General features: G+C 36.5%; 1 protein-coding gene across 4 annotated transcripts in view; it reads left to right on the top strand.

The window, feature by feature from the left end:
• Dym (dymeclin) overlaps positions 1 to 13,361 on the top strand; it is a 415,428-nt gene that overhangs the window by 188,220 nt on the left and 213,847 nt on the right. For all 4 annotated transcript variants that reach the window (XM_063231704.1, XM_023566826.2, XM_003474053.5 and 1 more), the window contains 3 exons: positions 2,558 to 2,683; positions 3,527 to 3,640; positions 5,420 to 5,514. In XM_063231704.1, the coding sequence (XP_063087774.1) occupies positions 2,558 to 2,683; positions 3,527 to 3,640; positions 5,420 to 5,514 (335 nt within the window). The remainder of the gene's footprint in view (positions 1 to 2,557; positions 2,684 to 3,526; positions 3,641 to 5,419; positions 5,515 to 13,361) is intronic.

Consider the following 13,361-nt stretch of genomic DNA (forward strand, 5'->3'; position numbering starts at 1 on the left):
GTCATCTCTCTGTCTGCCTGTCTATCTGTTTATCTGTCTATCAGTCAAGACAAAGTCTCCCTCTGTTGTTCAGGCTGGCTTCCAAGTCAGGTGATCCTCCTACCTCAGCCTTCCAAATCTGGAATCACAGGCATGTGCCACCAAGCCTGGCCTTAATCTTTTTAATGTTTTTCCCTTTTCCTCTTTTTCTCCCTCCCTCCATCTCTTGGTTTCCTTCCCTTTGGAAAAGATTTATCTCTGCTCTGTGCTGCTGAGCTATATCCCTTGCGCCTCCCTGTTTTATATTATCTTTAATTTTGTTCTTTATTTATATTTTGGGTTTCTCATATAAGAAAAGTTGTGTGGCACTTAACCTTGAGTGTCTGATTTAGTTCCCTTAACATTATGGTCTCTATATACATCCATTTTCCTACAAATGACCCACACTTGTCCTTCTTTATGGCAGAGTAGTACTTCACTGTGCATAAATACATATTTTCTTTATCCATTCATCTATATATAGGCTACTTGCAAGATTTATCTGTTAAGATTCACATTGCTGTAAACAGGGGTATATGTATATCATTATAATATCATTTCTCTAACACTTTTAGGAAGATACCTAGAAGGGAAATCAGTCTTCAGCTGATTTCCATAGTGGTGATACCATTTTCCATTCCCACCAACAGTGTAGAGGGATTCCCTCTTCCTTACCACCTTGCCAGTATCTGCTGTTAGTACTGTATTTGATTTCTTGGTGATGGCCATTCTTTGTGGAGAAAGATGGAATCTCAGTGTTCCAGAAAGTTTGAACATTTTTCTTGTGTATTGGCCATTCATACCTCTGAGAAAGGTCTTTTCACTTCAGTTGTCCGTTTTTGACTGGGCCTTTTATTTTAGGGGGGGAATCTAATGTTTTTTGAGTTTTTCATGTATTCTACATATTTGTCCTCTGTCTAAGTATAGCAGGCAAAAATGCTTATCCATTGTGTAGGTTGTCCTTTCACTCTTGTTGTTTTTTTTGCTGTGCAGAAACTTTTTAATTTGATATGATCCCATTTGTTGATTCTTGGTGTTAACTTCATATGGAGTTAGGATTCTGTTCAGAAAGTAGATACTTATGCAGATGTTTTAAATTGAATTGATGATGTGGTATTTAAATTATGTATCAATAAAATATTTAAAGGAAAAAATTCAAGTATTATTTTGATTTAGTCCCATCATTACTCATTATTATTATTATTATTATTATTTTGTCTTTTTCCTTTTCATCGGTACCAAGGATCGAACTCACGACTGCCTGCTTGCAAGGCAGGCGCTTATGCCGCTAAGCTAAATCCCCAGCCCCAATTATTTATAAGTTCAAATATATGACTTATTGTTTATCACATCCACTAAAATACAAAATCTTGAGAACATGTGACTAGATGAGTATTTTTGTAGCCATGGATGTAGTTCCTACAGTTTAAACTGCAAAAGAAAGACATGATCGGGGCTGGGGATTTAGCTCAGCAGCATAAGCACCTGCCTTGCAAGCAGGCGGTTGTGAGTTCGATCCCCAGTACCGATAAAAAGAAAAAAAAAAGAGACATAACATAAAATATATATAAGAAACTGCAGAATCAGGAGTAACATCCGTTAAGTGGTTGTAAAATCTTAATTATGCTAACTAGGTAATATGGAAAGTAAATATAATGTTGTACATTTGGTATAATATCAGAAGGGCCCCCAAAGCAAAGGATGCCTGAAGTGTGCAAAAAAAGAAAAAGAAAAGTAGATTATTGTGGTAACTGTGGTACACTTAGCTCCTGAAAGTAAGTAATGTTTATGCAACTGCAGTGCATAATTTTGAGGAAGTTTCAGCTACAATTCATGAAATTAAAATACTTCAGGTATGTCTCCCAGAATTTGGCTGTTTTTATGGGCTGTGTATGCCATTGTGCTTTCCAGACTTGTGTATGTATTTTATTCAGTACAGGTTATTGTCTAACTTCAATTATAGATGAATGAATGAACAAATTAAAGGTATCAAAATAAGGATTCAAAATAAATTCCTCTGTGTACGCAGGGTCATCAAGTGAAAAGCTTGATAGGTGCACTGAAGGGTAAATCTCAGGGATACATGTTGAGAAAGTGTAGCTTAGGTAGTAATAGTGTAATTGTTTGCTTATTGTAATTGCTTATTGAACTGGCTTATTTTTATTGATTAGCATTGAAACACAAATAGCATTAAGCATATAAATTAAGATACTCTTTAATTTTTGAGTAGCTAGGCTTTTCTATTTTTTGTTTGGGGAAAGATAATGTGACTTTATAAAAACTTTAAATCATGAGCTTAAATGGTCTCTACAAATCCCAGCCTTTAGGCTGCATAGACAGTTAGAGACCATCCTATACTTTGTAATAACTTTGCTTCTTGGAATTTTAACAATACATGTCATAAGGGGGTTGTATGTTTTTTTTTCTCTAAAGGAAATTTTAAATATGACATTAAAAGATACAAAATGTAAAGATTTAAAATAATTTAAGGTTTTACAATCATATATTGAAATATTACACTATAATTTTTATTCCCTAGGTTTTACCAATTCTTGAGATTCTGTATCATGTTGAAGAAAGAAATTCACACCATGTATATATGGCCCTTATAATATTGCTGATACTTACAGAAGATGATGGCTTCAATAGGTCCATTCATGAAGTGGTAAATTACCGTTACTTTGATTAAACCCTCCATAAGATTTAGTGTGATCCTCTCTCATGTCCAGTTTTTGTGTCCATCGTCTTTCTTTGACACCAGTGTTACAGATCTACTATGGGAGAGTCCCAACCTAATAGAGTTCTTGCTTACTGAGATTTAGAGCTGTGTTCCAAAGTTGTATCCTCTGTACCGGCCATAGCAGAACGTATGTGTCTCCTTTTTCTTGTACATCCATGTAGAGGTTTTCTGCTCCTTGTTAGGAAAGCTATATTTTTAAAGACATACTTACCAGCTGTTGCTGGTGGTGCATGTGTTTAATACCAGCACTCTGGGAGGCTGAAGCAAAAGAATTTGAAGTGTGAGCCTAGCCTAGTCATTTAGCAAGACCCTGCCTCAAAAAATGAAAAAGCATTTGGGGATGTACCTTAGTGAGAAGGGCCCAGGTTCAATCCCCAATATGACACATATACATAAAAAAGAGGCATCTACTTTTTCTTTTTTCAAACTTCAAAATATTTTTATTACAAAGTACAGTACAAGGCTTATAGACAGTTTTTCAATGTCCTCTGATACATACACTGCCAATGAAGCACTGCAAAGTACCTGACATTGCTTGTGAAGCTTTCCTTATTTTCACTTTCAACTCTTTTTGGTTTTTCTGTCACTTTATCCTGTGTGATACCTCCATAGTTTACTTACCAAGACTGAAAACATCACAACTGATTTTCATTTACTGCTTAATTTATCTGTAGAACAAAAAATCATAGTTTATCAAAAATTATAGATACAGAGTAATTTCTTTTCCTTAAGTCAGTCATTTACTTAAACTTTTCTTCCTTGTTACAGATATTAAAAAATATTACTTGGTATTCAGAACGGGTTTTAACTGAAATTTCACTGGGGAGTCTCCTGATTCTGGTTGTAATAAGAACCATTCAGTACAACATGACAAGGACAAGAGTAAGTATTCCATGCTGTTTTTTTAAATCTTTATGCAAAAATACAATTAAAACTATCATTTAAAGTAATCTTAGTTTTTTGAGTGCTGATATTCTCATGAAAAAATGATGGAAGAATATAGATCAACATGTAGTCACTGTATTACATGATTATAGTATAATGTCTGGTTCTTAGATACTTAATGATTGGATGATCTGAGACATACACATGACATAGAAACAAGCTGTGTGGCACATTTAGATCCAGTTTATCATGTATCTTTGCTGAATTGATAACGCAGAGATTTGCCTTTTAAATGCGGCATAGAGATAAAAAGTAGTGAGCACAAGAGTATGTGTTTTTGGATGAGAAAGAGAGGTAGAAAAGAGAATGCTTTAAGCAATAAAAAGAAGGCAGAGACAGGAGGTACGGCTACAAGGCCCTGAGTTCCACCCCTATCACCGAAGGAAAAAGAAAAAGAGTAAATGAAAAATCTTTTTGGATTCTTAGTTACTTTTCTCTTGTTGTTGAGACAAAATACCTGATGCCCAAAGTGAAGCAAGAGAAGGTTTATTTAGCTTACAGTTTTGGAGGTTTCATTCAGTCCATACTCAGCTAACTCCGAGGCAGGGTGGCATGGCTGAGGGGCAGCAGTTCATGGCTGCCACACGGATAGATAAACTTAGATAAACTGGATCTAAATGTGCCACACAGCTTGTTTCTATGTCATGTATATGTCTCAGATCATCCAATCATTAAGTATCTAAGAACCAGACATTATACTGTAATCATGTAATTTTTGCTCATGGTGGCAAGAGCAAAAAGAGCAAAAGAGAAGAGCGCACCTCTTTCCTGCCCCACACTGTACACCAGCTCCCGGCCCAGGCAGGTGCAGCACTCACACACCAGTCCCAGTGGTAGGTAACGACCAATCACAAACACTAGCTTCAGTCATGATTGCACGAGGCTTGTGGGAGCCATCCTAACACAAACCATAACAGGCTCTATTTACATTCACTGAGAGCAGTTTCAGTTCTGGTAGTAGGGAAATGATGAGCAGAATTAATAGCTAAATGGTCAAGTGCAGTATTTTCATCTTATGGAGCTAATGTAAATACATGTCCATATTCTTTTAATCTGATATCCTAAGGGCTAAAAGGTTTTTTTTTTTCCTTTTTGCTGGTACCAGAAATCGAACTCACGACCGCCTGCTTGCAAGGCAGGTGCTTATGCCGCTGAGCTAAATCCCCAGCCTCGGGGTTAAAAGTTTTTGTTGTTGTTGTTTGTTTTTGAAACAGACTGAAGTTCAAGCTGGCCTCTAACTTACTGTGTAGCACAGGCTAGCCTCAAACTCACAGAAATCTTCCTGCCCCAGCCTTCTAAATGCTGTGATTACAGGTGTGTGCCTCCACGCCCAGCCTAAATATGTTCTAGGGTGGAGAATTTTTACATTTTTAAAAAGGTAATTATTGTGTGCATGCTATACTATGTGTAACCAGTAGACCTGAGGCACACTGTTATTTAATATTAATATCCTACAGCAAACTATTTCAGTGTCACCATGGTGAGAATGATGAAGATCATCAAGAGCATTGTCATGTTTTGTGTCATTCATTGCTTTAATGAGTTGTGAAAAGACTTTACTGGCACTGCGCTTTACAAATTTTGGAATTAGAGAAAAGACATTGTGGACTCTAACTATAAAATCAGTGACAATCAACTTTACATTTTCATCAGTTTACCTTGTTTAAAATAAGGAGAAGACTTGATATATGTTTCAAACTTGCTGTTTTCTAACAGGACAAGTACCTTCACACAAATTGTTTGGCAGCCTTAGCAAATATGTCAGCGCAGTTTCGTTCTCTCCATCAGTATGCTGCCCAGAGGATTATCAGGTAAATATGGGATTTAAAGAAAACACTGATTTTGATGACCTATTGAGAAAGATCCATGTCAATCCTTTTCAATGATATATGCAAAAGATGCCAAATTTTTCTTCTTATTTTTATTTCTTTCCTGTTTGGTTGACACTATCTACTTGTTTTCTAAACCAGTTTTTAATCAAAGTTAATCATTTGTATTTATAATGACACTGGGGATTGAACCCAGAGCCTTCATACTGAGCTACTTTCTCACTCCTCTCCTTTTTTAAAGACAGAATCTCACTAAGTCAATACATTGCTCAGTCGGGGGTTACAGATATGTGCTACCATATTCCATTTATTTTAATTCTTTTATCTAGGTTCAGGTCTTGTATGTTCTTTTTTTTTTTTTTAACAGAAACAAGTGATTTTTTTAGTAATGAAAACTAAATCTTAAAATAATTGCTGAGTGTTTTATAGAGTATCACACTATGAAGAGTTATGTTTATTTTAGAAAATTCTTTTCTTTCTCTTTTTTTTTTCTCTTCATAGTACTGTAGTTTGAGCCGAGGGCGTTATGCATGTTTAGAAAGTACTCTACCATTGAGCTCAACCCCAGCCCTGGCAATTCTTTTCATACAAATTTACTCTTGTATTAATTTTCAATTGTTGCCATAGGAAATTACCACAAATTATTGACTTAAAACAACAAAAACTTGTTATCTTACGATTCTGTAGATCAGAACTCCAGCATAGATTTTGCCAGGCTGAAATCAAAAGTCAACAGGGCTGCATTCCTTTGTGGGTGCCTCAGAGGAGCATCTGTTTGTTTCTTCCTTGCTGTTAGAGGCTGCCTCATGCCTTGATTCTTGGTCTCTTCCTTATTCTCAAAGTGAGTAGCTGTGTGTCTTTGAGTCTCTCTTGTGTTTAATCACTCAGACTCCTCTTGTGGCTCCCTGTGCCACTTACAGGACCCTTGTAATTGCCTTGGCCCTACCTGAGTAATCCAAGGTAATCTCCTCAAAATCATTAGTAGAATCACAAATGCAAAGTTCCTTTTGTCAAGCAAGGTAACATTTACAAATATGGAGGATTAGAAGGAGGACAATCTGATACCGTTATTCTGTCTGGCACAGCTGTCTGCATCAGAAACCCCTCTTTCTTTCCTTTTGTCAAAGGCATGATCTTTAAAGATCGGAAAACCAGTTAACCAATCATACATGACATTATTTACAGGGATCTTTAACCTGTGGGGGGTACTTTGTCTTCTAATTGTCTTAGCAGATTGTAAGTTGAACAGTTGTTGTCTAAGTTAGTGAAGACATATTTTATTCTTTAAAGTTTTGCTTTTAGACTAGTGCAGTTCTTTTATTTGCACATTTTTGCAGTATGATCATTTTCATCAAGGGGCCAATGCGGTTTTGATGATTAGTTTTTGTTTCTAGCCATTTGTGCCAGTCCCAGCCCCATATCACTTTTAAGCTTTGATCTCAGATTCTACCCAAGTGGTACTTGTTTATTGCTGTGTTCATTTTTAATAATTATTCAAAATTAATGTGTTGTTTATTGTCAAATTTCAATAGAAGATATTTTGCATTGACTCACTACCATTCCAGTAGAATATCTTTATACAGTCTATTGGGTTTGTGGGGTAGCTTGTACTTGAAAGATTATCCAGTTGACTAATATGAACTTGTGATTTGTAACAGTCTCTTCATGTTCTGAGTGTCTTAGGTATTCTGAAGACCTTTTAGTTCCCAAAAGCTAATCTTTGTCACTATGCTTATTTCAGCCTGATAGATGTAATGATTTCTGTGTTGCTTTGCAGTCTTTTTCTGTGTGTTGATGTGAAGTTTACAATGGCTTCATGAAGATCTTGTTATAGTATTAATTTTTCCTCAGTTGATAAGGCCTGTTCAGTATGAAAATGCCGGATGGATTGGTTCAGAATTTAAGTACTGGTAAAATGTACCAAGTAAGATTAAATAAAACATTGTAAATGAAAGTGTGGAAAAACTACAAGTAAAGTACAGTGCCCAATTTTCTATATTTGATGCCCAAAATAGAAAACAAACCAATCATATTGAGGAAATAAGAAACATAATTTAGTTTAGATTAAGTTTATCAATAATGAATAGTGCTTTGTTTCATTTTTATGGACTGTCATTTAGCATCATCTGAAGAACTATTTTAAACTATACAGGGAGTATCAGAAACAATAATAAAGATTCTGCCTTCAAATAACTTATAGTTCTGGAGTAGAAATAGCGTAAAGATCCTACCCTGTATATAAGATACCGAGATCTTATGAACAGTGCAATATGATAAACAATATAATAAAATAAAAATTCCTATGACAAGAATAAAAAAATTGGTTCAGAGATAGTAAGAACACAGCTCATTGAGAGATTAGGCAAAGTGACTAGAAACTGGCCAGATGGGAAAAACATCAACCACAGCCACCAAAACAAAGCAAGAGAGGTTGTAGTGCGTAAGGATGGTTTATAAGTAGAAAATCACCAGTCCCATTTGGTTGGCTTGTTGTGGATCTGTGCAGCATTATAGATGAAAAATGTGAAAGAACTAGGGTCTTATTCTGGAGGGGCTTAAGATTTAGATTCACGGGGCTGGGGATGTAGCTCAGTGGCATAAGCGCCTGTCTTGCAAGCAGGCAGTCATGAGTTCGATCCCTGGTATCGATAAAAATGAAAAAGACAAAAAAAAAAAAAAAGAATTAGATTCACAATTTTGTATAATGGAAGGAGGAGAGAGAAATGAGGTTTGATCTTTTAAAACAACGAATAAAAGTGAGTTTTAAGGAAAAGAATTCAAGGTAGATTTCCAGTCATCCATGTCAGCCGACGATATTGGTGTTTCTGTTCGTCTCACTGGGGAACCTAGTTCAGACAACTTTCCAGTTGCCCTCAATACTTCTTGTTTAAGGACTCCATTTGAGTAACCAGTGTGGACCAGAGCATCCATGTCATCCAGGAGAGAGCTTGGTAGAAATGCTGGTAAGCGGCAAGTAAGCCAGTAATTGGCTAACCCTGGTTTGTACAGATCATTCACGGCACTGCCATAGCCAGGCTGTTAGAGGGTCACCTGCCTGGAACCATGGGCACAAACTCGCAGGGGTTTTCTGAAGCCGGTGGAGTCCTACAATCCAAGGTAGCCATGCTCTTGTTGATCTCATCATTTGCTGCTCTCTACCCCTTAATCTGGCTACCTTTCAGTATGGTGGTGAACATAGTGAAGTATTTAAAAAGTATTTTGTGAACCAGCTATTTGAGATAGACATGAGTATGTTCAGCTATTATGATACATGTTGTGTGGAAATTGCTCTGGAAAGTAAACATGAAAGGAACTTGTATCATTTAGCCTAGAACATTCTTTTACATCTAACCCTTGATATTAGACTTCATTTTAATCCAGTAAATACTTACAGTGCTTTTATTGTACACCCACCACTACTGAGGTTTTATTTGTGATTTTTTACATTTTCATTTCAGGCTAACACTATTTGTTGTACATATCTATAAATTAAGTGTTACACTGATTTGATTTTTTTAAAAACTAATTGAGTTTCCATCCCATTATCTGTTATCATTATAGTCAGGAAGTAGGGAATTATCTGATGCAAAGAATTGTAATAATAGTTCAGATCTACCTTGAAATCTTAGTTATTTAACTTCTGTTTTCCATCTCTAGAATGAGATATGATACCTAGTTCATGTGTAGTGAGAATTGATAATGGTTTGTAAAGGTTTTGCAACTCTGTTCTCTTTATTATAGTGTCATAATATTTTTTGAAATAATTTGTATCTAAAAATAGATTTGGATTATATCCCTACAAAAGAATTTCTTGGTTTCTTTTAATATTTGTAGATTACGATTCCCTGCCCAAGGAATAATCAAATTGTCTGTATCTCCCAAAAGGTAGAAAATGAAGGCCTCACTGAATGTAGATACAAGTTTTTAATAATAATGTGTTTCTTTCAGATCAGTAGATATGAACAATGCCCTTGACATATAAGTATTTCTTTTAAATGCACATGATTTCATTTTTAAAGAGATAAGTAACTTGTTCTTACCCAGTGTCTGGGGACCAAACAGGGCAGTTTCTCCTTTGGTGTAGCCTTTGCTGAGTTTTGTTTGATCTTGGCAAAGCATGAATCAAGAAAGGAAGGAGGAGTGTTTGCCTTCAAAAGGTGGCTTCCTGTATTTCCTACAACCAATGATACTTTAAAGGCAGCAAATTTTTTTTTTTTTTTTTTTTTTTTTTGGTGAAAGGCAAATCCCTCATGGATTGCTTTTTCAGTTTAGACTTCTCAAGAAGTTACACTGAAAGCATTTAGAAATCTTGAAGTTGAAAACTTTTAAGTTCCCAGTTGAGGATTTGTAACTATTCAGAAAATTACTAGTATCATAGAGTGGTGTCTGGCAGACTTGATGGGACATGTAAAAATTACCTAAGTCATTTAATGTCAGTTTAGATTTCTGGCACATCTAGAATGTCAGCGTTTAAAGATGTGTGCCATGCATTTATCCAAATTTTGATTTCTTGTGTTTGTGGACAAAATTGCCATATGGGAAATTAAATTAAAAGGGTTTGCATAGAGGTTTATAGAATGAGATCATATTTTAGAGGTGAATTTGTGGAAGGGTGTCGCTTATATGTTGTCCTCTTAACTATCCATGTATTAAGCCTCCGTTCCTGTCTACCACTGTGGAAGATCTGAGATGTTTACTCTACTTTTAAGCTAACAAATCAGCCTTTCTCACTTTTGTAGATACTGGTAGGAGACTTAGTACTCCTGGGCCAGAGACAAAGAACAATTCATTACTATGTTTTTACTATATATTGTGTTATAAATTATTACAACTGTACTGGAGCCAGAATATCATCATTTTTTGTATGTCTCCCATGACCATAGGATACCATGACAAGAGACAGGTAACATTTGCAAATGTAATGGGTGACATTACAGGTGAAGAACCATATGCACAGGAAACCATAATCATTTATAGTAGCTTTAAGGAAACCTGTCTGATGTCTGCTTTGGAGGGAGACCTCTTTAGATATGCCTGATAGCAAATTGGCCTCTCCTGTAGAAGGAGACATTATCTTGCATGTCTATAAACAGCCATGAAATGACAGTGCAGAGTACAGGTCCCTGCATATGTCTGCTTTTAGGATACATAGAAACAGGAGAAACTGAAAGTGATGGATGGCTTCATTAGTCTCTGCTTTGCATGTGTGTCATAATGAATTTCCAGTTCAGGTTGTACTGACAGCCCTAACATAACCCTAAGCCTTGGTCTGAGTGGCTTTGACAGATCTAGAATATTTTTGCTAAAATATTATAGCAGTATTAGATTTGGTAAAATTTTACGGCATTTTAAAATTGCAGGTTTGGAAGGACCTTTAAAAATCATCAATGAAATCTTGGACATTTGACATATGGCAGTGTTGAAATTGAGAGTTAACTATGTGAATGCTTGCAAGTGAACACAGGCAAGTGAAGCAGAAACAGAAATGAAATCTTCCAGCTCCTAACCTGACATTAGTTCTAGAACAAGAGAGAAAAGAGGCTTTCTTGTGCACATGCTGTCTTTCTTTTACCTAGAAGTGATACCTGATACTTTGTAGAATGCCAAAACCATGTAAGAGAAACAAAATGATTTAATACAGCCTTTTTCTTGATATAATGCACATATTTTGTAACCATTGTAAAAGTTTCTTTTTTAACACAAAGACATCATTTGTGTTAACAGGAGAAAGGAAAGTAAACAGAAAGATGAAGAGATTAAAATGACTGATATGTCCAGTGCAAATACAAATTAAATCATAGGTACCAGATACGGGACAAACAGAGGAAGACAGAATGATTCCTGAGAAGATCTAAAAGGATAAAAATACACAGGAAAAAGTATCTTTAAAAATATAGCTCAATAAGTCCTTATCCTGAATATTAGGAATTTTATGAGCATTTGACATTTGCTATTTGTTTAATGTTACTCAATCTCCTAATTTACAAAATGTCAATATCTTCTCAGAATCTCAGTCTGGATATTCCAGGAAGAACAGCTGATTAGACAGTTACACCACCTTGGCTAAAGTGGTGCAATCTGAAATAATAATAGCTTCAAAAACATCTTAGAAAATGACAGGCTATTAAACTGCCACCTTTAACAATATGAACTAGATTTTTGTGGTTATATAACACAATTTAAAATGAAGCAGAAAATTGTATGCAGGAAATTAGCCCTCAGTATGGTGAGAAAATTTTAAAAGGATTGGGGGAAAAACAGAAATAGAAAAGAGAGATTAGGAGCAAGGCTGGAAGACAAAAGAGTTTCACTGAAACTTTGGGAAATCGGTGAAGACAGGAGGGGAAAAAAGAAGGAAAAATAATAACAAAAATAAAAATCATATTCACACTTATGTTAAAAACAAGGATAATCAAGGAAAAACCAAGCAAAACAGAACTCATACAATACAACAACAACAACAAAAAAAAAAAAAAAACGAAAGAAAAAAATGGGGAAAAATTATTCATTTCAAAGCATCTCTGCTGTCACTGCTAGACACTGCTAGGCAGAGTCCAGATCCAACTTGATTAATCCCAGCAAACCAGACATAGTTTATCGAAGGGTAGTGAATAATCCCAGCAAGTCTTCACCTTTAGTTCCACTAATGTTCAGGGTGGTTTCTGGCTGTGAGGCTGTAATCAGGTTTGTACAGCCTCCAACAGTCCAAGTGCCTCCTGCCTGCTTGAGTTTGGCTCTCTGACCTCCTGCTGACTGACCCTGTCACTGAAAGCCACTAGATGGAGCTCACAGCTGTTCCGAGTTCTGAACTCTGTTGGCCCCTTTCCAAGGTAGCCACCAGCAAATTTCCCTCTCCTTGGGGACATCTGAACCCAAACAACTGAAGAGTCATTGCAGTCTGCTTTCTCCATTACTAGGTTCTACTGCTTCACTTCTTCATGTAGATGTTTGGGGTTCCTGGTGGTTACTGTGCTTGTGCAGATTCGAGCTGCCTCTCCCACACAGTGAGTCTGGGCTCAGAGAGAAAGCGACCTGTGACCTCTTCCTTCTTCATTGAAGTCTTTTCTTTGCTTCAGTTCTAGCTTCTGGTCTTTCCTAGGTTGCAGGAACCCACTTTTGTCCTTCTCCTCTTTCTCCAGTTGCTATATTCCAATCTCTGGACACAAGATACCACAGAGGTTCTTCCTCTGCTGCTTACTCCTCCATCTCCCAGAAGTGGCACCTGTTTGATAAACTTTCATGAATATTTTGCCCTGGAAATTCAGAAATATATACAACTGTGTTATAACTTACCCTGATGTAGTAATAACCATGCTAACCATCTGCTTGTGGTGATACATCATAGTGTAATCATCCTTAAGTACCTCAGCCTGTCAGAGTGCATCACATTACAAATTTCACATTTGGAATCACTGCATCTTAAAGATATCACTGAGATTCTAAATGTGCCCTTGGAGAAACTATAGTAATATTTTCTTCATAGAATATCTTGTAGCCGTTATCATTTCTGTTTCACATGAGTAGGAGGGAAGGGATCATTTAATCATCAGGTCTTTTCTGTACCTCTGCCGTGCTGTAGTCCTGGCAGGCAGCCTCATGAGCCTGTACTGTCCTGCCTTCACAGAGCTTTTCGTCTAGCAGCTGCAGCAGAGTAGCGCACTGCATGTGGTGCTGGGATGGAAGTGATGCACGGAAGGCAGACGTTGCCTGAGTGTTGCTAGAGCCTCACTAGCGAGGTGATGCTGCTGTTGTAACTTGAAAAACGAGCAGCCATTTCTTGTCTCTACTTGTTTCCAGTCCTTCCCTAAAGTTCCTTTCAAAACTCAAGT

This window comes from Cavia porcellus, unplaced genomic scaffold (assembly GCF_034190915.1).
Source record: "Cavia porcellus strain 051 isolate PalLab524CR breed Dunkin Hartley unplaced genomic scaffold, mCavPor4.1 scaffold_20, whole genome shotgun sequence".
Taxonomy (NCBI): Eukaryota; Metazoa; Chordata; class Mammalia; order Rodentia; family Caviidae; genus Cavia; species Cavia porcellus.